The sequence below is a fragment of the Pipistrellus hanaki genome (genome assembly GCF_964339955.1).
Source record: "Pipistrellus hanaki genome assembly, chromosome: 3".
NCBI lineage: Eukaryota > Metazoa > Chordata > Mammalia > Chiroptera > Vespertilionidae > Pipistrellus > Pipistrellus hanaki.
The window spans coordinates 103,910,701-103,934,596 of NC_140505.1; the positions used below are offsets into that span (position 1 = coordinate 103,910,701).

General features: G+C 44.1%; 1 protein-coding gene across 1 annotated transcript; it reads left to right on the plus strand.

Annotated features, from left to right (window-relative positions):
• The first annotated feature begins 6,138 nt into the window (after positions 1-6,138).
• On the plus strand, positions 6,139-22,740 carry LOC311619980 (complement C1q and tumor necrosis factor-related protein 9A). The gene is made up of 4 exons (XM_084878827.1): positions 6,139-6,220; positions 11,149-11,335; positions 20,273-20,335; positions 21,799-22,740. Exons 2-4 carry the CDS (start codon positions 11,170-11,172, stop codon positions 22,569-22,571), a joined length of 1,002 nt encoding a protein of 333 aa, XP_084734953.1. The 5' UTR covers positions 6,139-6,220; positions 11,149-11,169; the 3' UTR covers positions 22,572-22,740.
• The last annotated feature ends 1,156 nt before the right edge of the window (positions 22,741-23,896 follow it).

Consider the following 23,896-nt stretch of genomic DNA (forward strand, 5'->3'; position numbering starts at 1 on the left):
TCACAGAGCTGTAGTCTGAGTCTCTGGGAGTGTGCCCACCCCTTCTCCCATACACACACACCCACACACCCAGAGCTCTTCCGGAAGGAGATGATGACCTGCAACAAGAAGAGGCAGTCTTGGACCTCTCTGTGAGGCTTAGAGCAGCATTATGTGATTGTCAGGAAATCTTACCGTTTTTTTTGTTTGTTTGTTTGTTTGTTTGTTTTTAATCTTTTATGAGCTGTTTTATTTTATTTTTTTCATTTTTAAAAAAATATTTATTGTTGAAAGTATTACATATGTCCCCTTTTAGGCCTTCACCACCCTATTGTCTGTGCCCATGGGTTATGCATATCTGCATGCAAGGTCTTCGGTTGATCTCTTTCCACCCCCACACCCTCCCCCGCCTTCCCTCTGAGATTCCACTGTTGTTTCCGTGCTTCTCTGTCTGGATCTGTTTTGTTCATCAGTTTATTTTGTTCATTTTTCCACATATGAGTGAGATCATGTGATACTTATCTTTCTCTGACTGGCTTATTTCACTTAGTATACATTTACACAATGGAATACTAGGCAGCTGTAAAAAAAAGAAAGAACTCTTACTATTTGCAACAGCATGGATGGGCCTGGAGAGCATTAGTATGCTAAGCAAACTCTGACCTGTTCTTGAGCCTGCTCTGCACCTCCGTGTGCTCAGTTCCAGGCAGTATTGCCGGAAGGTGGTGCTGCCCATGAGCTACTCCGTGGACCTTCATGTGGGGTGTCCCAGGGTAGAGGCTGCGTTTAGGAAGCTTCTCAGGAGGTGCTGTGACTGCATGCACGAGCGTGTGCCTGCATGTGTGCTTCGTTTTTGAATACACATCTCAATTTTAGTTGTGTTTGTATAACTGACATTTTTATTAACAAAAATTATATATTTATAAACTATACTAAATATGCTTTTCCTTAGGGAATAACTATAGGGGTCTCTGTGCTAAAAGAGTTGTTCATATACACAGCAATTTTAAATGGCTGGCTATGGTGTGTGTGTGTTTTATAAAAATAGAGAATTACATTAAAGAAGCAAAGAGAATTATTTGCTTAGGTTATATTTTCAGTAAGGATTCAGCAAGTAAAGAACCACTCAGAGGGCTTCCATTTACTAATATTTATTAATGATCAATGAAGAAATGCTTTAAGTTCTGTGACGAGTCCTGGTTTGTTTCCCAGCTGAGTCCTAGCTCTGGTCCCACCTCCCACCTGGCCTCCTAACAGGAGCAGGAGGCGTGGGCACCAGGATGCGGCCCTCAGCCCTGTCAGCTTTGTACCCGTGAGAAGCGTCTGATCAATACCTGTTCCGGTAGATCCTGGTGATTTTGAAAACTGCTAAAGTAGATTTTAAATGTTAGAATTGAAGTTTGTATGTCCAATTTCAGTTGTTTTACCAAATGCCTGAGTTCTATAAAGAATAGGTGGCTCAAGTATTCTAATTTTGGTTTGCCAAACTTCCTTCTTGTTCTACTCAGAAAATAGAGAAAAAGCTAAGAGCCTTCTATACAGAGTGTGTATGAATTTCATTGGGAATTTCACTCTCTCTGTCTTTCTTTTTAACCCTACATTGCATAATATGGTAAAAACTCTTACCCCTCCGCCCCCCCCCAAAAAAAAGAAAAGATGATATAGAATTCTGATGAATTTTACTTATACTCTTACTCATATTTCAGAATTTGCCAACTCTGTTGAAAGATAGTTGGGTGAAGAGCAACCTTCTCAATGTTGATCATGCCTAAAACTAGGACAGCCCTGTGGTAGCTGTAAGGACTCGGAGTAGAATTTTTGTAAAGCCCTGGAGAAGTAGCATTCTTTGTCTTTGGCCTGCAAACTGGAGGAGGAGTGGCAGCAGCTGGCCAGCGGGTAGATAGGACCATCTGCACAGTTTGTTTTCGGGAGCTCTGATCTTTTCACCTGGTAGATCTGATTTTGTTGGAGACATTTCACTTCCATCTCCCTGCTAGTTCTGAATATTGTTGTGTCTTTGCAAACCTGATCTAGAGGAAGATTAACGCCATGCCTGTCCTTTTGTAAAATCTTTTGTAAAAGCCCTGTGATGCAGTATTTTACCAGTTGGAAATCTTTATGTGCCCAAATTGCTGATATTCCTCAATAAAAATCAACTTACTTAAAATCAGCTTGATTACCTGGGGCTCAGGCGGGGTTGGGGTGGTGGTGATTGTTGAGGAGAGAAACAGATGTGTTCCTCCCAGGCCAGGGCCAGCAGCGTGAATAAATGTCCTTCCAAGGCTACAGGACACAAACCAGCAAGGTTTGACGGCACAGAAACAGCTGTCCCTGTGGTAAGCGTTACCTACAGCTTGTTCTCCCGGTCAGACTCACCTGCCAATGCTGCCCTCGGGGTGGATGTGGTAGAAGTGGGATTCCAAAGATTTTGTGGGAGTGGAGGGGGGGAAATAAGTAAAAACTATCTGATCTTGAAAAACCAAAAAGTTTAAATATTTGATGCAAACATACTGAGCTACAACACATGAAGCTATATTGTCTTTAGTTATTACATAGGTTCCAACATTTGTATTTAGAAAATACTTGAGTTGATTCTGTGATTTCATAATTGGTCATTTTTCTAAGTGTCAGCATTGTTCATGTTTGACTTACCTACTTTGCAAAGCTTTGGGTAACCTTTTCATGTTAACTCATCGATGTCAAGATGACATTACCTGTATAAGTTGTGACTGCTTCCGAACTGATGACTTGGCTGTTGACAGCTGAAAGATGTACAGGTTGCTGTAACTTGATATGTATTTTTGTTGAATGAAGTTTTTGTAAGAAAAGAAAAAATTATTTGCAATGTTATTTGAATGATTTCTTGTAAATGCTGTGAATCTATATTTGTTTTTTGTATCTGTATATTAAACTTAATTTGCCAAACTGGTTCTAGCAATGCATTTCCATGTTAGAATAGCATTTTTTTTTTTTTAATGGAGAGAGTGTGTCAGTAGGGTCTATGGGATTCATAGCTCATTTCCTGCCTGGACATTGATAGACTTCTTTTCAGTAATAACTTGTCCACCAATGAGCTGGCTCAGACCATGGACAGCTATGAGAAAGAAGCTCTGAAGAGAAGCAAATAGGGGCCACTTGAATGGAAACGTCACTGAATGCTGGAATGGGATTGATAAAGCCAACACCCGAAATGAGAAATCCTATTTTGAAGTGGCAACTTTTGCACAGACGATGGAAAGTGGATGAACAGAATGTGTTCCCCTTTCATTTCCCTGCTGCTGGCCGAGGAACACGCAGCCCCTTCCCCAGGAGATCTGCCGGGCCGGGGCGGCCTGCCCTCTGGGGTGGGGTACATAATTTCCTCTAATTTGCTGCTCAGAAGAGGAGTAAATAGCCCATTGTTTGCCGTGACTGTAATCAGAAAAGGATTCCTATAAAGGTTGCCAGGCAGCCAGTTCCCACTTTTTGTTTGTTTACTCTAATAACCGCCTACTTCCCAAACTGGTTTCCCTCCTGGAGCTGGGCAGAAAGAGGGGGGCTAACTGGAGGGGGGTGGGGGGGAGGCTGGGACAGGGGAGAGTGAAAGCACCATGAACCGAGTCTGCCTCTAAGGCTGCCTCCCAGGGACTCAGGCTGTACCATAGGCAGGAGTGAAAATGGAGGGCTGTGGCCATTGCCTCTGAAGAGTCCGGGAGAGGTGGCCTGAGCCACCTGCCCTGTGCCCGGGAAAGACCACCAGAATGTGTGAATCCTCCAGAGGCACTTATGGTCAAAGGGAAGGCAAACAAGGTACCATTACAACTGAGCTAGCTGTGCCGCAGCAGGAGTGTATGCATGCTGTGAAAGGCCTTCAGGACTGGGTCCCTAACTCTGGGGGCGGGAGGAAGGCAGCTCACAGGGAGCCAGGGCCCCGAGGGGCTCTGGAGAGTTAACTGGGCACCGCAGGGTGGGAGGTTTGCTGGCCAGTGTGATGTGAGTTGTGAGATTCCAGTGTTGGAAGCTGGGATTTCACTCTGCAAGCACAGGCTGTAGGGAAGGGATGTTGTGGCAGATCTGCTGAGGAGCTCACTCCAGTGGCAGAGAAAAGGGTGGATTGGAAAGCAGAGGCAGGGAGGTGATTTAGGATGGCAGTCACCAACCTTTCAGACCTCTGGACCACCAGTGGTCTGAGGATTTGCACATATGTCAAACACAAGGCCCGCGGGCCAAATCCAGCCCACCAGGCCTTGCAATGTGGCCCGCACCTTGCTGTCATCACTGCACTCCGCTGTCAGTTTATGACATTGTCAGTTTATGACTGTTCAGTAAACCATTCGGCCCGCGATTTAGGCTGGATTTTAGATTTTGGCCCCTTCTCTGATTGAGTTCGACACCCCTAATTTAGGGAGACGGTGTCCAGTGAAGATGCTACAGGATAGGAAGGGCTGGGTGTGAAGGATGCTCAGTGGTAAGCACAGGTCTCAGTTGGCCTCCAGATGTTGGGAGAAAGATAATTTCCAAGTTCTGCCTTGGGGTGACCAGTGGGTGCTAGTGCCATAAAGAGAGACAGAAAATACAGCATGCAGGGGTGGGCAGGACTTCCGTGTTTGGATTTGAGTCAGGTCTGTCCTGTGGGTAGTGAGATGAACAGAGGGGAGCCCAGAAGGGAAGTCAGGGCTGGTGATGGAGACGGGACTAGTCACCTCCAACCATGAGTTAAACTGTGGGAGTGGATCTGAGCCAGACAGCGGTCAGCAGGAAGAATGTACAGGCCTAGGAAGAGAAGGGGAAGAGGCCTGGTGTAGGTGTTTCTCTCTTCCCACATCCAGCACGGAAAAAGAGCTGGTCTAGTTCCTGAATAAGGAGCTGGGGATTGAGAAATAAAAGAAAGAGATAAAACATGAAGATAGAAGGAAAAAGCTAGGAGCCGGGTGGGACCACTGTCCTCTCTGATGGAGGGACAGGGACCCAGAGCCGATGCAGCATGTTTATTTATATTCCAAATACCAGGGGGTTTCACCGAAAACTTAGGATCAAAGGAGCTTGGATGGGCGCAGGTCCTATCCATTCTCTCATTCCCTGGGCTAGACTGGATTTACATATCAAAGCACACTATCTGACACCTGGGCTGAAATGAAAGCCAAGCTGATAACACTTCTGCCTTTTGGGCGTGGTGACAGTAATTTAAAGAATACCCATGTGCTTTCCCAGGGGGCCCTCTACAGCCTGGCATGGCGAAGTGGGGTGGGGGAGGGACAGTGAGAGCAGAGGGCGCAGGAATGGTCAGCAGGCCAAAGCTGCTATCGCTCCCACTGAGAAAGGACTACAGGTATCTGGGTGGATTCAGGGATCAAGAGGGCAAGGCAGCTCCTATGTGGAGGAGAAGCTGGCTGCATTTACTGACCTAGTTAATGCCGGCCACTGCCCTGGCACTTTGGCATTGTTTTGCCCGCTGTACAGCCAAGGAAGCTGAGGCAATGGTGAAAGTAGGGATGGTGTTGCTTCAGTTACCTACACCTGCATACCAGCGCCATTCTCAGCACCTCTGAGAAACAGTGTTGGATGTATTTGTCCCCTGGATGCCATTTTTAAGTCAGAGGTCAATGTTAGTAGACACTGATTGGGAAGAGGTAAGTCAGTATTACATGGCATTGAAAATTCCACCATACTTTTCTCAGGCAGGTTGTGTGTGTGAGAGAGTGGGGGTAGGGGTCGGGGAGAAAGCAGTGGACACTGAGTCCTTATGTACACAAATGCCTAAAATTAAAGGATTTTCACAGAAGCTTGAAAGATCTAATGAAGTTACATCAGTCCTAATGGGCTGGAGTCCGAGTGAGACCAGGCAGGGCTTTTTTGTCCTCTGGTCCCAGAGCTGCCCCCAGGCCAGCAGAGAGGCACCCATCGCTTTAAGGAAAACAAAGCCCTGGGGGCTTCCTCCAGACTCCACTGGCAGGTGACCTCACCGTCTCACGCTTAATGAAACGGATGGACCGAGATGAGGAAGGGGGGCGGGGGGCACGGGGAAAGGAGCCAGCGTTTTCTAAACTCAGTGCAGCTGGTGGAGGATGCTGCCTGACTCAAGTGTGGCTGCAGTTTGGACGCTCTTCCAAGGCGATCGTGCCTCTCTGTCCCGCCCCTTCCTGCTGTTTTGCGGATACATCCACCAGGGAATTGTGTGTCAGGAAGGTGTGATTTTATTTAGTTTGTCCTTGAGCTCTGGTTTGCGCAGCACCTGTGTGCAGCCCACAGCCCTGGGGAGCAGGTAAGTGCCTTAGGAAACAATTCTTTACATTCAATTTCAGCATCAGAGTCCTTTAACAGCCCTTTTATTATTAGCGTGTGGCAACCCTGCTCAGTTATTTGCAAAGTAAAAAGGCAGATGTCTGCAGAGTTTTGGGTAGGAAAGGAGTGAGCCAGTTCCCAAATTCATTTGTGAGGAAGAGGAGAAACAGGAGATGAAGCAAATTTTGACATTCTTCTGCCAGACTCATGGGCGGAGGCCTGAAACCATGGAAAGCTATAGAATGAGCAGACTTTTCTAGAGCAGCTGGTCGATAATTTTGCACAAATTTTAACGTGTGCATTTATATTTATGGCTATCTTAATTTACACTGTAATATGTGTTTTTTTAAAGCCCCTCCACATATGTTGAAGAAGGAATACCTCAAGTGTATAGCATATAGAGCACATGGGAGAAAATTATTCGGTGAAGGCAATTCAGAGACTTTTAGATTCTTAACTGCCAGCTCTAGGGCAGGGGGCTGGAGGGTGGGCGATGTGGGGATTCCCTGCCCAAAGCAGCAGGGGATCAGCAGCTGCCCAGCGTGGTTCCGGCCAGCCTATGAAAGCTTAGTATTGAAACCTTTAGCCTTAGCCATGAATTAGTCACCATGTCCTTGGGGATTGAATAACCTTTTATCAAGAAATTCAGGATTGGCCGAGACTGGTTTGGCTCAGTGGATAGAGCGTCGGCTTGGGGACTGAAGGGACCCGGGTTCGATTCCGGTCAAGGGCATGTACCTTGGTTGCGGGCATATCCCCAGTAGGGGGTGTGCAAGAGGCAGCTGATCGATGACTCTCATCGATGTTTCTAGCTTTCTATCTCTCTCCCTTCCTCTCTGTACAAAATCAATAAAATATATTTTAAAAAAAAAAATTCAGGATTGAAAGAGAAATCTAAGTCAAGCATAGAAGAAACAACCCAGAAATAAGAAGTTAACTGAGTAAGCACCTATTTTATTTGGGATTACAAAACAGTAACTGGAGAGTCATTTGCAGCCTGTGTCCTGTGCCCCAGCGTGCCAGGCTGTGAGATGGCAGCAGCTTCCTGAGGTCTCTGCATTCATGTGGATTGTATTTATCTGCTCAAGGCAGTGATGATGGTCGGCTTCCAGCATGTCACCTGAAGGGCCGTGTGCTCGGGCTGTCAGGCGGCTGCCATGGAGTCCACACCGTCCTCACCCCCATGAGTGACCGCAGCTTCCACAGCAGAAACCTTGCATGCGTTCAGGCTTAGCTGTGTGTGAAGGGCCCCACATAACGGTAGCTCAGTTAATAGCATATTTCTCTCTCATGTCAAAGATGGGCTAGCAGGACAGGTCTGTCTGTGGCGCCATTAGATATCAGGGTTTTTCTATCTTCTTTGAGGAGTTCAAGATGGCTCAGTGTCCCAGGCTCATGTCAGCCATGGGACAGGGGGAGGGGCAAGGGAGGGTACACCGTTTCCATTTAAGGACCAAAAGTTGCACACATTCCTTCTGCTCACTTCTCACTGGCCAAAATCTAGTTTCATGGTAATTTCCTCGCGGCAGTCCTCACCAGAAGCATTGACAAGGATTCGATTTCATAGCCAGTCACCTCAAGTGACCTACACACAGTTAGAACCAAGACAACCTTCTTTCCTTCCTTCTTTCCTCCTTCCGGCCCTCCCTCCCTTCCTTCCTTCCACTCATTCATTTATTCTCTGTATCATTCAACAAATATTTGACTGCAATATACTGAAAAAAAGGAATGGGAAAGATGCAGTCACTATGTTCAAAAAGCTATAACCTCGTTTGGTGCTGGATGAGAACCCTGGTCTGGATGCCGTGTGAAGGCCACACGGACGGGTGAAGATGGCAGTGAGCCAGATGAGAGGGGGAGGGGGAAGGAGGGAAGCATGGGGGTTGGACGGTGGTCCTAGCTCTAATGCATTTTGGAGAGATAAACGGACAATAAAATTCAAGTATAAGAACTGGTTGAACTCACGAAACAGGATCCAAACCATGGCTTTGTGAGAGTAAAATGTAATTGTTTTATTTTTTACAAGTTACACATTAATACAAATTCTATCGCATGCCTTATGCAAATCCTTCTGTCCCTTTTATTAGAGACTTATTTCACTGCTCAGTTAGCACCTAAGTATATTCAATTATTCAAAACCAATTGCTGAAGGTTGTCTACAGGGTAGGCATGAGGTAGAAGCAAGCTAGCTTCACTCCCTGCCTGTGAGAAGTATGCCAAAACTAGTGAAAAAAATGGAGAAGAATTAATGTTTGCTTTATCTCAGCTCTTCTCTAGCTGAAAAACAAAGGGGAGTTTATCACAATTTGATGCCTTTACTATCTTGTAAGCTTTTAATTACTGGCATGATTGTAACACATTTTTAAAAAATTAAAAAGTAAAAAAATACCCTTTAATAGAGGTTGACCTGTGCGATTTAGATTTGAGTACTACCAGTCACTTCTTTTTTTTTTTTTTTAATATATTTTATTGATTTTTGTAGAGAGAGAAAGGGAGATAGAGAGTTAGAAACATCAATGAGAGAGAGTCATCGATCAGCTGCCTCTTGCACACCCCCTACTGGGGATATGCTTGCAACCAAGGTACACGCCCTTGACCGGAATCGAACCTGGGCCCTTCAGTCCCCAAGCCGACGCTCTAACCATTGAGCCAAACCGGTCCCGGCACTGCCAGTCACTTCTGAGTTAAACAAAAGAGGCTGGTGGAGATTATTTATGGAATTGGGCTCCAAGAAAACAACTCAATTTCCTGAAAAGGCGTATGTCTGTAACTTCAAAGGGAAACATCTGTATTTCCTTTCCCCGAAATACTCCATTTGCCTCAAGTCCTGTGGCATTCAGAGGCCTTCATAAGATGGTGATGTAGTTTTTTGCATGGCAGTCTGTCGGGTTTTAAAATATACATACCTAGAGATATGTTTATAGACACTGTAAAAACAGCATTTTTTCTAAAAGAAGAAAAAAGCATCCTACCATTCCAAAACCTCCATGTTCAATTGGGTCTGTTTGCTTCTAGCTTTTGTCAATATGCATAATCACAGAGGCGCATTCATAATGTGCATGGCATTTAGTCTACTTTTTAAAAACTTAACTCTACACAGCTGATGTCTTTTACATATTTCTACATGACATTCATAATCATTCCAGTGGTTACGTAATATTCTACTAACTAAACTACTTACTGTTTCACATTGTGTAGTAGCCACGTCTTCACTACTGCAGGTAACACTGAGGCTCATATCTATGGCACACACACTTTGGGGAATTGAGAAGAATCTGGGGGATGAGATGACTGGGTCTTAAATATGATGTCCTTTCTCTTTAACTCTCTAAAGGCTGTGTAGATGTCCATTGCCTTCCGCAGAGGTTCTGGCTTCTAACCAGTTGCACTAGCCTTCTGCTATTCTTTTTTATATCCGAAGTTATCTACTGTAACATGTTCATGCCACTCTATACATTCATCCTACCATTCCAGGCTTACCACTGAGCACTGGGACTACAAAAAAGAAGAAAAAACAGTCAGATGGGAGCCAGGTTTTTCTTACACAATTACCTAAACGCATGTAACCCTCTACCCGGGTGCCATGAAAGAGAGGGGCGGGGTGCTATGTGCCCCTTCCAGGGGAGACTGACTGGTCAGGTGGGGCCTACGCCCCCAGTGTTCATACTGCTGGGGACTTGCCGGTGTTGTTCTCTTTGACTAGAACATTCCTTCAGATCTCAGCCCCTGCCTCACCAACCAGCATTGTCTTAGCTTCTGATAAGGTTGGAAAGCAAATCAACAGCGTGGAGGGGTGGTTTGAAAGTGCACTTCTCACACTGCAAAAACCAAACCTGACTCAAAGGAGACATCTAATCGTAGTAGGACCACTTGGAAACACTGTAATGCTTTTAAATTAAAATTTTATTGTGTAAAATACACACAAAACCATTGAATCGCTCTCAGTGTGTGGTTCGGTGGCCGCAGAGACACTGGCATTCTGTGCGGCAGCGTGATCGTCAGGGCAGGAGCTTCCTTCCTCTTCAGGGCTGAGCCACGTCCCACCGCACGCACAGACCGTGTTTGCTATGTATTTGTTGGGTTGCTTCCACATTTTGACTGCCATGAGTGACACCACTGTGAACATGGGGCAGAACCAGCTGCTGGGGACCCTGCTCTCAGTGCTTTTGCATGTACACCCAGGGGGGTTGTACACCCAGGGGGATTGTACACCCAGGGGGGTTGTACACCCAGGGCGTTGTACACCCAGGGGGGTTGTACACCCAGGGCGTTGTACACCCAGGGGGGTTGTACACCCAGGGGGATTGTATTATACACCCAGGGGGATTGTATACCCAGGGGGGTTGTACACACGGGGGGGTTGTACACCCGGGGGGGTTGTACACCCAGGGGGATTGTACACCCGGGGGGGTTGTACACCCGGGGGGGTTGTACACCCAGGGGGATTGTACACCCGGGGGGGTTGTATACCCAGGGGGGTTGTACACCCAGGGGGGTTGTACACCCGGGGGGGTTGCTGAGTCAAATGCTAACTCTGGCGGCTGTGCTGTTTATAATGTGCTTCCATGGAGACCAAATTTGGTTTCTGCAGCAGCTCTCTGGCGTAAGGAGGCATTACCATCTTCTGTGGCTCTGAAAAGTGGTTTCCCAAAGTGGCACGGTAAAGGGAAGTGCCCTGACTTGGAACCTGGCTTTCTCCTGGATCGCTCACCATTAAAAGTGGTGCCAATCACACGTGCCCCCTCCAAGGACGATGGCCTTCTGGTTGTAAGCAGCTTGGTCTGCTACCAGCTTCTACCCTGACCCACCTTGACCGTCTGGGCAGGCCTCACAGGGGTGAGGAGCAGAGGCTGTGCCACGGTCCCCGGACAAACGCTCCCCCTTTTGATCAGTGCTTCTCTCTTTCAGCTCAGCTCTGTCATCCGGACCATGAGGATCTGGTGGCTCCTGCTCGCCACTGGAGTCTGCATAGGGAGCGCGAACTCACAGGACACCTGCCGGCAAGGCCACCCAGGTGTCCCGGGGAATCCCGGCCACAATGGTCTGCCTGGAAGAGACGGACGCGATGGAGGAAAGGGTGACAAAGGGGATGCAGGTACTACCTACCACCTGGTGGCTGTTAGCTGCTGTTCCATTTGTCCCTTCATTGCTTTTCCCTCATTCATTCGTTCATCACCTGTGCGGTCATCACCTACTGCTCATTCACCGGTTGCTCAGCACACACTTTCTGAAAGCCACTCCACACCAGATTCTGGGCCAAACGCCTGGGTGTGTATAGCGCAGGACAAGAGCGACAGGAACTCTGTCCTCATGGACTTTCTCACCTGGTGGGGGAACGAGTTGTTAGCCATCATCTCTGCTGCCGCAGACCATTATCAGGAGAGCATGATGACATAGATCTTCCTGCCCCAGAGGACAGGGCAGGTGTGATGCATCTTTGGCACATGGGGCTATAGAGAGACCAATTGCTACGTTTTTGTTGTTGTTGTTGTTGTTGTTTTTTTATTGAGTAAGATATTACATATGTGCCTTTATCCCCCTGTTTCCCTCCACAACACCCCCTCTCCGCTCATACCCTCACCCCCCAGGTGTCTATGTCCATTGGTTATGCTTATATGTATGCATACAAGTCCTGTGGTTGATCTCTCCCCTCACCCCCCTTCCTCCTCTGTCTTCCCTCTGAGGTTTGACAGTCTGATCGATGTTTCTCTGCCCCTGGATCTGTTTTTGTTCAACAGTTTATGTTGATCATTATATCCCACATATGAGTGAGATCATGAGATATTTATCTTTCTCTGACTGACTTATTTTGCTTAACATAATGCTCTTCAGGTCCATCATTGATCATGGGGATAGAGCCTGCAACCCAAGCATGTGCCCTGGCTGGGAATCAAACCATGACCTCCTGGTTCATAGGTCAATGCTTAACCACTGAGCCATGTTGGCAGGGTGTCTCCTCACAGTTTAAAAGGCAGAGCCTGGGTTTCCATAGCAACCAGGCAGCATATCTCTGTCATCCTTTGGCAGGCCCAGTTTATCTTTTATGAGGTCCCAGTGGTCACAAAGGGAGCAGGAACTGGAGGGGAAGACACATAAATGTGAAGGTGGGAAATCAGACTTCCAGAAACGGAGTCTCATTGAGGCTTTAAGAACAGATAAATTAATTCAGGAAGACCCACCTTCACAAGCTGCGGTAACCAGACACACACACTGCAGGAGGGTGAAACCCCGAAACGGGAGGAAAGGAAGCCATAGTTGCTGCTTAAAGCCACCACCAAAACACACAGAGCTGCATCCAGGGACCAGCCCACTGAGGTGGAGATGTGGAGGGAGCACCTGGCCCCCATCAAAGTTTTAGGATCCCAGAATGATTTCAATGATGGTGACCTAGTTCATTCTACTCCCAGGACCTGGGGCACAAAAGAGGCTGTGAGGAGGCTCTGGTGGGGCCGGTTCAGGCTCCTTCTCCACTTTGGATGTGTCAACATCTAGAAAAGAGTCATGCAGCCGAGACCGGTTTGGCTCAATGGATAGAGCGTCGGCTTGGGGACTGAAGGGTCCCGGGTTCGATTCCGGTCAAGGGCATGTACCTTGGTTGCGGGCATATCCCCAGTAGGGGGTGTGCAGGAGGCAGCTGATCGATGACTCTCTCTCATCGATGTTTCTAACTCTCTCTCTCTCTCTCCCTTCCTCTCTGTACAAAATTAATAAAATATATTTAAAAAAAAAAAAAAAAAAAAAGAGTCATGCAGACCAGAGGCCATCAACTACCAGAGCTCAGAGCTTCTAGAAGCCTGGATCGGCCTGGAGCAGCACTTTGTTCTGGGAGCCTGGGAGAGCCTCGGATTCAGAGGATCTCAGCCTCATTGATGGCAGTGTCCCAGCTCCCTGAGATAGAGCCGGTGGGGGTGGACAGGAGAAGTTGCCTTGCCCAGGATGAGGGACTCAGGGGAGCAGACAGGGTGCCTGAGCCAGGCGAGGAGCTGCCTGGAGCTGCTGGAGAGGTTGTGGCTGAGGGAAGGCTTGCAGAGGCTGGTGCTCAAGGTGGGCTTTTCTAGGACAGAGATTTTCAACCTTTTTCATCTCACGGACCACATACAATAATTACTAAAGTTCTGCAGCACACACACAAACACACACACACACACACACACACACACACACACACACACATATTACTGATCTAATAAGAAATAGGTATAATTTTGATTGATTTGCAAAAAAAATAGTAATAGTAATTCCATATCCTTTTAAAAAATGTTTTTAATGCTTTTACGGGTATGTACCTTGACCCATAATCAAACCAGTGACCTCTTGGTGCATGAGTCAAAACTGAACCACTGAGCAACACCAGCTGGGCTTACCTACCGTTTTTGCCTCAAAGTGGCTTTTTAAAAAATCTGGCCTCCAGACTTTTATATAAGGATTTCTGGTACCAGAATTAACCAGTCGGATGCAACCATATGCAACATGACCAATAAGTTGCAACTCTATTATATGACCTATGTATTTATGGTTCAAGACAGGGCATTCAAATCGGACAGCTATTGTTGTGTTGGCTGTTGTCTTTTTCAAATGTACTTAACAATCAAAGGGAAAAGAGCTCAGTGCCCCTGACTAATAGTTGCATGTTTTAAAAGTTCTTCAGCACATCAGTTGAAAATAGCTGGTCTAGGGAGGTGTGGAGCAGGGCTTGCTGGTAGCTTTTCAGGTCTGCTGGACCCCAGTCCCACTTCTCATCCTCCACTTCCTCCCCCAAGTCCAAGTGTTACCTCTTCAAGCCTCCTGCCATGATGCCCGCAGCTGCCAGGTTCACAACAAAACCTCTTGGAACGTCTGCAGCTTTGTGACTCTCCAGTGCCAGGTAGAGACTTTGCTCTAGTTGCCTTGCTCTTTAGACTCTTCCAGTTGAAAGTTGGGCATCAGTCATGACCTCAAACTCCAGGGTTACATCAGCTTTCTCTAAAATCCGAGTATCCTTTGTTCCAGTCTCAAGTCAACATTTTTGCAGCTCAGCACTTGTGGTGGGGTGAGGTGAGAGTCACCTTTGGGTACTCATCCCCTCTCTGATTCAAGAGTGGGCGTGTGTGTTTTATTTACAAATATATGAAATTTTAACTTTTAATTTAAAAATATTTTATATACAGAGGAGATATATAATAAGTAGACAAAGACAAATGCTTATATATCCAGCATCAAATTTGTCTATTTCTCCCTTATTGAATCTCTCTCATTCTTCAATGTTATCCATTCTTTTGAGTTTTTCATAATTCTTCAAAGCATATATACACATATGTTTTGTTCAGAGTTCATACATGTAATATATACATATGTTTCTCAGAAGTTTATTTAATCATACTTCTCACACTAATAAGTAATTTCATTTTTTCTTACTCTCTTCGAATGTATCAATATTTTGTGTTTTAATAATGAATACTTTTAAGAACATTATCTGCATGTAATTTATGAACACATAAGTGCATATTAGAGTACATGTCCATTCTTTGTGACTTGGAAGTGTACATCATGAAAGCTTTGGGCCACTGTTCTAGACAATGGAAGAATTGAGACTTAAGCAGAGAAACAAAAAAAAAGAAGTAAGAATAGGAAGACTTATACTTCAGGAGTAGGGAATTGAGAGGGAAGGGAATTAAGAAGAAAGAAAAAGGAAGTAAATGTAGGGGTGACTGCTGCTCAGAGACTCCCCAGTATCCAGGGTCTGCCTGAAGTCCCAGAAGACCAGACATCACTGATATAAATATACCCATGTTAGGACCAGGAAACTGGCCTTCCCTGTCCCTGTCACCTTACAGCTGGGTCCCTGGACCTGAAGTCTGGGGTGTCTGTTGCTATGAGGGAAGCCATCTGGAGTGAGCCACATCTTATAAGTTCTTCTACTGCCATTCCTAAACTCAAAACATGGAGGGTGGAGCTCATGGAAACCTGTTTCCATAATAAGATCTTGTGTATGTTCAGCAAAACCTCACTCACTCGATGTTCCTAATGGGGTCTGCCATGCCAGTTGATCAGTGACATTTTCCATTACTTTAAAGCACTCGAGAGATCCTTTCTATCCCAAATCATGTGTATAGCCATAGTCATCTGTGTTTTTGTAGTAGGCTAGTAAACCTTCCACTCCACTCTCCACGAGAGTGCTAGAAAAGGAGGAATGAGACCCAAGAGGGTAGCAGAATAGGTAGAAGTTATATTTACCTCCTCCCAGGTCCAAACTGGAATTACAACTAAATCATAGAACAATCAACCTGAAAAACCAGTGAAGACAAGCTGAACATCAATGGATATATTTTCCAGGCAGAAAATTAACAAGGACACTGAGGCCTTAGATGACATACTAGACCAGATGGATTTAATTGACATTCTTAGAGCATTTCATCCCAAAGCAGTATAATATACATTATTTTCAAGTGCACATGGAACATTTTCTAGTAAAGACCACATTTAGGACACAAAACAAGTCTCAATAAATTTAAGAAGATTGAAATTATATCAAGCATCTTCTCTGTCCACAATTATAAGAAAAAAAACACATACCTGAATAATTCACAAACACATGGAGGCTAAATAACATGTTGCTAAACAATTAAATGGCTCAACAATGAGATCAAGGAAGAAATAAAAAGATTTTTTGAGATAAATTATAATGAAAACACATAATCTATAGCAAAAGCAGTCCTAAGAGAGAAATTCTTAGCATTACAGACCTACTTCAAGAAACAAGAATAGCTCAAATAAACAAGCTATACACCTAAGTGAACTAGGTATAAGAATTAGAAAAATCACCCAAACCAAGCCAAGAGTGAATAGACAAAAGGAAATAATAAAGATCAGAGCAGAAATAAATAGAATCTAAAAAATACAATACAAAAGATCAATGAAACAAAGAGCTGGTTTATTGGTAATATAAACAAGATGAATAAAACTGTAACAAGACTATTCAAGAAAGAAAGAGGACCAAAATAAATAAAATCCTATATAATAAAAGCCTAATATGCTAAGTGTCCAGTCACCTGTTTAACCAATCAAAGTGTAATATGCACCAAAACCGGTTTGGCTCAGTGGATAGAGCGTCAGCCTGGCCTGTGGACTGAAAGGTCCCGGGTTCGATTCTGGTCAAGGGCATGTACCTTGGTTGCAGGCACATCCCCAGTAGGGGGTGTGCAAGAGACCGCTGATCGATGATTCTCTCCCATCTATGTTTATTTTAAATTTTTATTTTTTATTTTTAAATATATTTTATTGATCTTTACAGAGAGGAAGAGAGAGAGATAAAAGTTAGAAACATCAATGAGAGAGAGACATCAATCAGCCGCCTCTTACACACCCCCTACTGGGGATGTGCCCGCAACCAAGGTACATGCCCTTGACCGGAATCGAACCGAGGACCTTTCAGTCCGCAGGCCAAAGCTCTATCCACTGAGCCAAACCAGTTTTGGCTCCCATCAATGTTTTTAACTCTCTATCCCTCTCTCTTCCTCTCTGAAAAAAATCAATAAAGTATATATTTTTTTAAAAGTGTAATATGCTAATGATATGCTAAGGCAGCTCAATTGCTTGCTATGACGTGCACTGACCACCAGGGGGCAAACACTCTGACTGGTAGGTTAGCTTGCTGCTGGATTCGGAGGATTGGCACTGAGTGGGATGGGCCAGACATGACCTAGAGCCCTCCCGTGGTTCCTCCCTGAGTGGCCAACCTCCGGAATCCCTCCCTGGCCATGATTGTGCATTGGCGGGGTCCCTCGGCCTGGCCTGTGGCCTCTCGCAATCTGGGACCCCTCAGAGGATGTCAGAGACTTGGTTTTGGCCCGATCCCACAGGTCAGCATTATCCTAATTCCAAAACCAGGTTAAAGACAATACAAAGGAAGATAGTTGTAGTTCAGTATCCCTGATGAACATAGATGCTAAAATCTTCCACAAAATATTAGTAAACTGGATCCAGCAATACATTAAAAAGATCATACACCATGATCAAATGGGATTTATTCCTGGAATGTAAGTTGGGTACATCATCTGCAAATCAATTAATGTGTTATATCACATAAATAAAAATAATGAAAAAATTTATATGGAATCACAAAAGTCCCTGAATAGCTGTAGTAATCTTGAAACAGAACAAAGTGAAGGTGTCATGCTACCTGATATCAAACAATACTGTAAGGTCATACAATCTGGAAACATACAATCTTCCAAAATTCAATCGGAAGAACCAGAAAACCTGAATAGAAATGGAAAAACCAGAAAACCTAATGAAATTGAAGTAATAATAAAAGAAACTTCGAGCAAACTAAAGTCTTGGAACAGCATAATATGGCATGAATACAATAGTTCAATGGAATAGAATAGAGAGTCCAGATATAAACCCACACCATATGGTCAATTAATATTTGACAAAGTAGGCAAGAACATATAATGGGGAAAAGACTATTCAGTAAATGGTGTTGGGAAAATTGGACAGATATATGCAAAAAATGAAACTAGACTATTTTTACACCATATACAAGAATAAACTCAAAATGGAATAAATACTTAAATGTAAGATTCAAAACCATAAAACTCCAAGAAGAAATCATAGGCAGCAAAATCTCTGACATTTCTCCTAGTAATACTTTTTTTCTGATATGTTTTCCTCAGGTAAAGGAAACAAACAAAAAACAAATGGGCCCAGCCAGTGTGGCTCAGTTGTTGAGCATTGGCCTATGACCCAGAGGTCATGGTTTGATTCCTGGTCAGGGCACATGCCCGGGTTGCGGGCTTGATCCCCAGTGTGGGGTGTGCAGGAGGCAGTCAATCAATGATTCTTTCTCATCATTGATATTTCCTCTCCCTTTCTCTTCCTCTCTGAAATCAATAAAAATATATTTTAAAAAAATAACAAATTGGATTACATCAAACTAAACAGTTTTTGCACAGCAAACTACCAACAAAACATAAAAGCATCCCATTGAATGGGTGAAGATACTCATGAATGATACATCTGATAAGGGGTTAATATCCAAAATGTAAAGAACTCATATAACTCAACACCAGAGTCAAACAATCTAGTTAAAAATATGGGCAGAGGACTGGAATAGACACTTTTCCAAAAAGAGCATGCAGATGGCCAACAGGCATATGAAAAGATGCTTAGTGTCACTAATCATCAGAGAAATGCAACATAAAACTCAGTAAGATATCCCCTCATACCTATCAGAATGGCTGTCATCAATAAATCCACAAATAATAAGTGATGGTGAGGATTTGGAGAAAAGGGAACCCTAGTGCAGTGTTGGTGAGAATGCAGATTGGTACAGCCACTTTGGAAAATAGTATGAAGGGTCCTCAAAAATTAAAAATGAAGCTGCCTGTGACCCAGTGATTCCACTTCTATATAATGAAGAAATCCACAACCTTAATTTGAAAGAACACTAATATATGCACCCCTATGTTTATTGCAGCATTGTCTACAATAGCTAAGTTATGAAAGTAACCCAAGTGTCAATCAATAGACTGGTGGGTTAAAAAAGTTGTGGTACATATATAAAATGGAATATTACTGGGTCAGACAAAAGAATAAAATCTTACCATTTGGGACAGATGAACCTAGAGGGCATTATGCTAAGTAAAATAAGTCAGTCAGAGAAGGACAAATACCATATGATTTCACTTATATGTGGAATCTAAAGAACAAAAATACATAAGCAAACAAAATTGAAACAGACTCATTGATGCAGAACAGACTAACGGTTGCCAGAGGAGGATGGGTTTGAGGACTGGGTAAAAAAAATGTGGAGGAATTAAGAAGTACAAATTTGTCCATGGCTGGATACCTCAATGGTTAGAGCAGTGGCCTATGCACCTGAGTCTCCAGTTCAATTCCTGGTCAAAGGCACGTATCAGGGTTTCAGGTGCATCCTTGGTCCCAGTGATGGCATGTGTGGAAGACCAACCTATCAATGTCTTTCTCATATCGATCTTTCTCTTTCTCTCCCACTTTTCCTTTCTCATCCCTCCTCTCCCTTCCACTCACTTTAAAAAGTAATGAGAAGCCAAAACCAGTTTGGCTCAGGGATAGAGCGTCAGCCTGTGGACTGAAAGTTCCCAGGTTTGATTCCAGTCAAGGACATGTATCTTGGCTGTTGGCACATTCCCAGTAGGGGGTATGCAGGAGGCAGCTGATCGATGATTCTCTCTCATCGGTGTTTCTAACTCTCTATCCCTCTCCCTTCCTCTCTGTGAAAAATCAATAAAATATATATATTTTTAAAAGTAATGGGAAAAATATCCTCTGGTGAGGATTAACCACAAAAATCAAAGAAGAAGTAGTATAAAATGGTAATTACAAAATACTCACCAGGATGTAAAGTAGAGCATAGAGGATATAGTCAATAATATTGTAATACCCATGTATGGTGCCCAGTGGGTACTGGAAATATTGGAAGAACACTTTGTAAAGTATATGATTAACCACCATACTGTACACCTAAAACTAATACAAAATAATTTTAAATGTAAACCGTAAATGAAAAATAAAATGTTCAATTCAAAACATAAAAGGAAATACAGGAAAAGAGAAGTGAGAAAGTCATCCAATGCCTCTGACATTTTTAAAATTAATTTTTAGAGAAAGGAAGGGAGAGAGAATGAGTAATATTAATGTGAGAGGGAAACATCTATTGATTGCCTCATGCCTAGGAATCAAACCTGCCTTGTTTGATGTATGGGACAAAGCTCCAACCAACAGAGCCACACCAGCAAGGGTGCCTCAGACATTTTCTCATGTCCTGAGTGCTCCTCACATGAGGAAACACGATTGTGATTATCTGTGCACACACTCCCTTCTTGTCCTGCGTTTTGGAGCTGAGTGCTTGAGAAGTCCAATTCATTTTATAATAATTCACTTCTTTTCCACAACTCAGCACCCTTACTGCTCCCTCACATCTGCCTCTCTCCAGTCTGCATCACTGATTGAGACCGATATCTAGGAAAATTGGAAATTCAACTCTTGTCTTCTTTTTCTCTTTCCCACTTAGGAGAACCAGGACATCCTGGCAGTTCAGGGAAGGATGGAATGCGCGGACAGAAAGGAGAACAAGGTCAGAAATCGTGTTCCATTTGACCATGCTCTAATTCTGAACCATTAATGAATGAGCAGTAAATATTAAGTTCTTTCCAAGGACAAGCACTTTACTAGGCTGTGGGAATGATCCAACAATAAAGGTAACAGTTCTTGCTTTCCGGAAGCTCATAATTCAGTGCAGAGATCAGCAAACTTTTTCTGCAAAGGCCAGGTAGTATTTTCAGCTTTGCTGGCCATATGGTTTCTGCCACTGCCACTTAACTCTGCCATCATAATGAAAAGCAGCTGTAGTCTCTATTTATATAAGTGAGGAAGTGCTTCTGGGAAACGCTGTTTATGAAAAATGAAATCTGAATTTTATATAATTTCCATGTATTATGGAATGTTATTTGTGATTACTTAAAAATGTAAATTATTCTTAGTTGTAGGCCACTACAGACAGGCCCTACCTGGTTGGCTCAGAGGATAGAGCGTTGGCCTGTAGACTGAAGGGTCCCAGGTTTGATTCTGGTCAAGGGCACATGCCCGGGTTGCGGACTCGATCCCCAGTAAGAGACATGCAGGCGGTAGCTGATCAATGATTCTCTCTCAACATTGATGTTTCTATCTCTCTCTCCCTCTTCCTTCTTCTCTGAAATCAATAAAAATATTAAATAGATAGATAGATAGATAGATAGATAGATAGATAGAATCAGATAAGGCACTGGATTTGGCCTTTGATGATAGCTTGCTGCAGCCTCAGTTAGAGCATGAGCACTGAGGAATGACACTTCATTTTGACTCAGTGCCTCTTCATGGAGAAGCTGGCATTGAATTGGGCCCGGAAAGGAAGGGAGGAACCTTGGCAATTGTGACTGATGGGGATGGAGAATAGTAGTATAACGGTCCCTTTGTAAGAGGTTGTTCTAAGTGCTTCTTATGTATTGACTCAATACAACAGCCTGTAAGTGAAGTAATATTATTAGCCCAATAGTACAGAGGAGGAAACAGAGGTGGCTAGTCAGCTTGGCTAACATCCCCCCGAGTATAAGTGGTGGAGTGAGGATTGAATTCTGGCTTTAACTTAGAGTCCATGCTCACAACCATCGCTCTCCAGGCAAGGCGAAGGAACCTGGAAGCACGGAGCTACTATGCATATTGGCAAGTAGCGCAGTGTAGTTGGCACAATGGACAGGCTGGGCCGGGCAGCAGAGAGCAGTGAATGCTCACTCCCATGAGGAGCTTTTCAGGTTACTTTCCTGAAAGTAACCTGAGCTAATTCCAAAGACGTTTCCTCAAGGATCGGCATTGTTTAACAGTCAAATAGATGGTAGAGAGTTGGACCTTGTGATGAGAGTCCTGACACTAGTTCAGTAGTGTTTTGTGTGGGGAGTACACTGTTTTATCACACGTGTATACTCTATAGTAGAAAAACCAGTTGATTTCATAGGTGATGTTCCACAAATCACTTTTTTCTTGTTTCTCTCTCTCTCTACCTAGGAGCAGATGGAAGAGTTGAAGCAAAAGGCATCAAAGGAGATCCAGGCTCCAGAGGGCCCCCAGGGAAACATGGGCCAAAGGGATTTGTTGGCTCCACGGGGGAGCGAGGCCTCAGAGGAGAGACTGGTCCTCAAGGGCAAAAGGGGGAGAAAGGTGATGTGGGTCCCATTGGCCCAGCGGGGCTAAAGGGCAGCACTGGGCCTGTGGGCCCAACTGGTGTGCAGGGCCCCATGGGTCCCCTGGGGAAGCCTGGTCCCAAGGGCGATGCTGGGCCCTTGGGACCTCAAGGGGAGCCAGGAGCCCGGGGAATGAGAGGCTGGAAAGGGGATCGAGGAGAAAAAGGAAAAATTGGCGAGACTCCAGTCTTGCCAAAAAGTGCTTTCACCGTGGGGCTCACGGTGCTGAGCAAGTTTCCTTCCTCAGACGTACCCATTAAATTTGACAAGATCTTGTATAATGAATTCAACCATTATGACATAGCTACGGGGAAATTTACTTGCCACATTGCAGGGGTCTATTACTTCACCTACCACATCACTGTCTTCTCCAGGAATGTGCAGGTGTCTTTGGTCAAAAATGGGGTAAAAATACTGCACACGAAGGACGGTTACATGAGCTCCGAGGACCAGGCCTCTGGCGGCTTGGTGCTGCCGCTAAAGCTGGGGGACGAGGTGTGGCTGCAGGTGGCCGGAGGGGAGAGGTTTAACGGCCTGTTTGCGGATGAGGATGATGACACAACTTTCACGGGCTTCCTTTTGTTCAGCAGCCAGTGATGGGGAGTGCTTATAAATCTGCCTTGCCACCCATCAGATTGACTAGTAGCTCTGTGAACATACAGTAGGTGATTTTTCTATATTAATTACTCTCCGTATTGTAATTATCATAGAAAGGTAAAAATAGAAATGTTATTCTTTTTTTAAATAAATCTTTATTGTTCATATTATTACAAATGTTCCTCATTTTTTTCCCCCTCCGTTGCTCCCCTCAACCAGGTTCCCACCCCACCCTCTGCCTTTTCCCCACCCCCCATTGTCCTCATCCATAGGTGCACAGTTTATGTTCAGTCTCTTCCCACAGCCCCCTCTCCCCCTTTCCCCAAGAATCGTCAGTTCACTCCCCTTCCATACCTCTGATTCTATTATATTCACCAGTTAATATTGTTCATCAGATTTTTTTTTTAATTCCCTTGGTTTTTAGATTCACTTGTTGATAGTTACGTATTTGTTGTTCATAATTTTTATCTTTATTTTCTTTCTCTTCTGAAAGAACCCCCTTCAGCAATTCATATAATTCTGGTTTGGTGGTGATGAACTCCTTTAGCTTTTTTTTTTTTTTTTTAGTGAAGCTCTTTATCTGGCCCTTGATTCTGAGTGATAGCTTTGCTGGGTAGATTATTTTTGGCTGTAGGTTCTTGCTATTCATCACCTTGAATATTTCTTGCCATTCCCATCTGGCCTGCATGGTTTCTGTTGAGAAATCAGCTGACAATCATATGGGTGCTCCTTTATAGGTAACTACCTGCTTTGCTCTTGCTGCTTTTAATATTCTCTCTTTGTCTTTTGCTCTTGGGATTTTAATTATGATGTGTCTTGGTGTGGTACTCTTTGGATTCCTTTTGTTTGGGGTTCTGTGCACTTCCTGGACTTGTAAGTCTAATTCTTTCATCAGGTGGGGGAAGTTTTCTGTCACTATTTCTTTCAGTATGTTTTTGGTATCTTGCTCTCTCTCTTCTTCTGGGACGCCCATAATTCTGATGTTGGTTCGCTTGAAGTTGTCCCAGAGGTTTCTTACATTATCTTCAACTTTCTGGATTCTCTTGTCTTCTTGCTTCTGCAGAGGATTGTCTTCTGGCTCTTTATGTTCCAAATCTTTGACTTGATTCTTGCGATCTTCTATTCTGTTTTTAGGACTCTGTATAATATTTTTTATTTCAGACAATGTATTCTTTATTTCTTGTTGATCCCCTTATTATTTCTTGTTGATCCCTTATTATTTCTAGTTGATCCCTTTTCATCTCCTCATAGGTCTTATCGGCCTTTTCTAGGAAATTCTTGAAAAACCTTATAAGCGTGGTTTTGAACTCTATATTCAGTCGCTT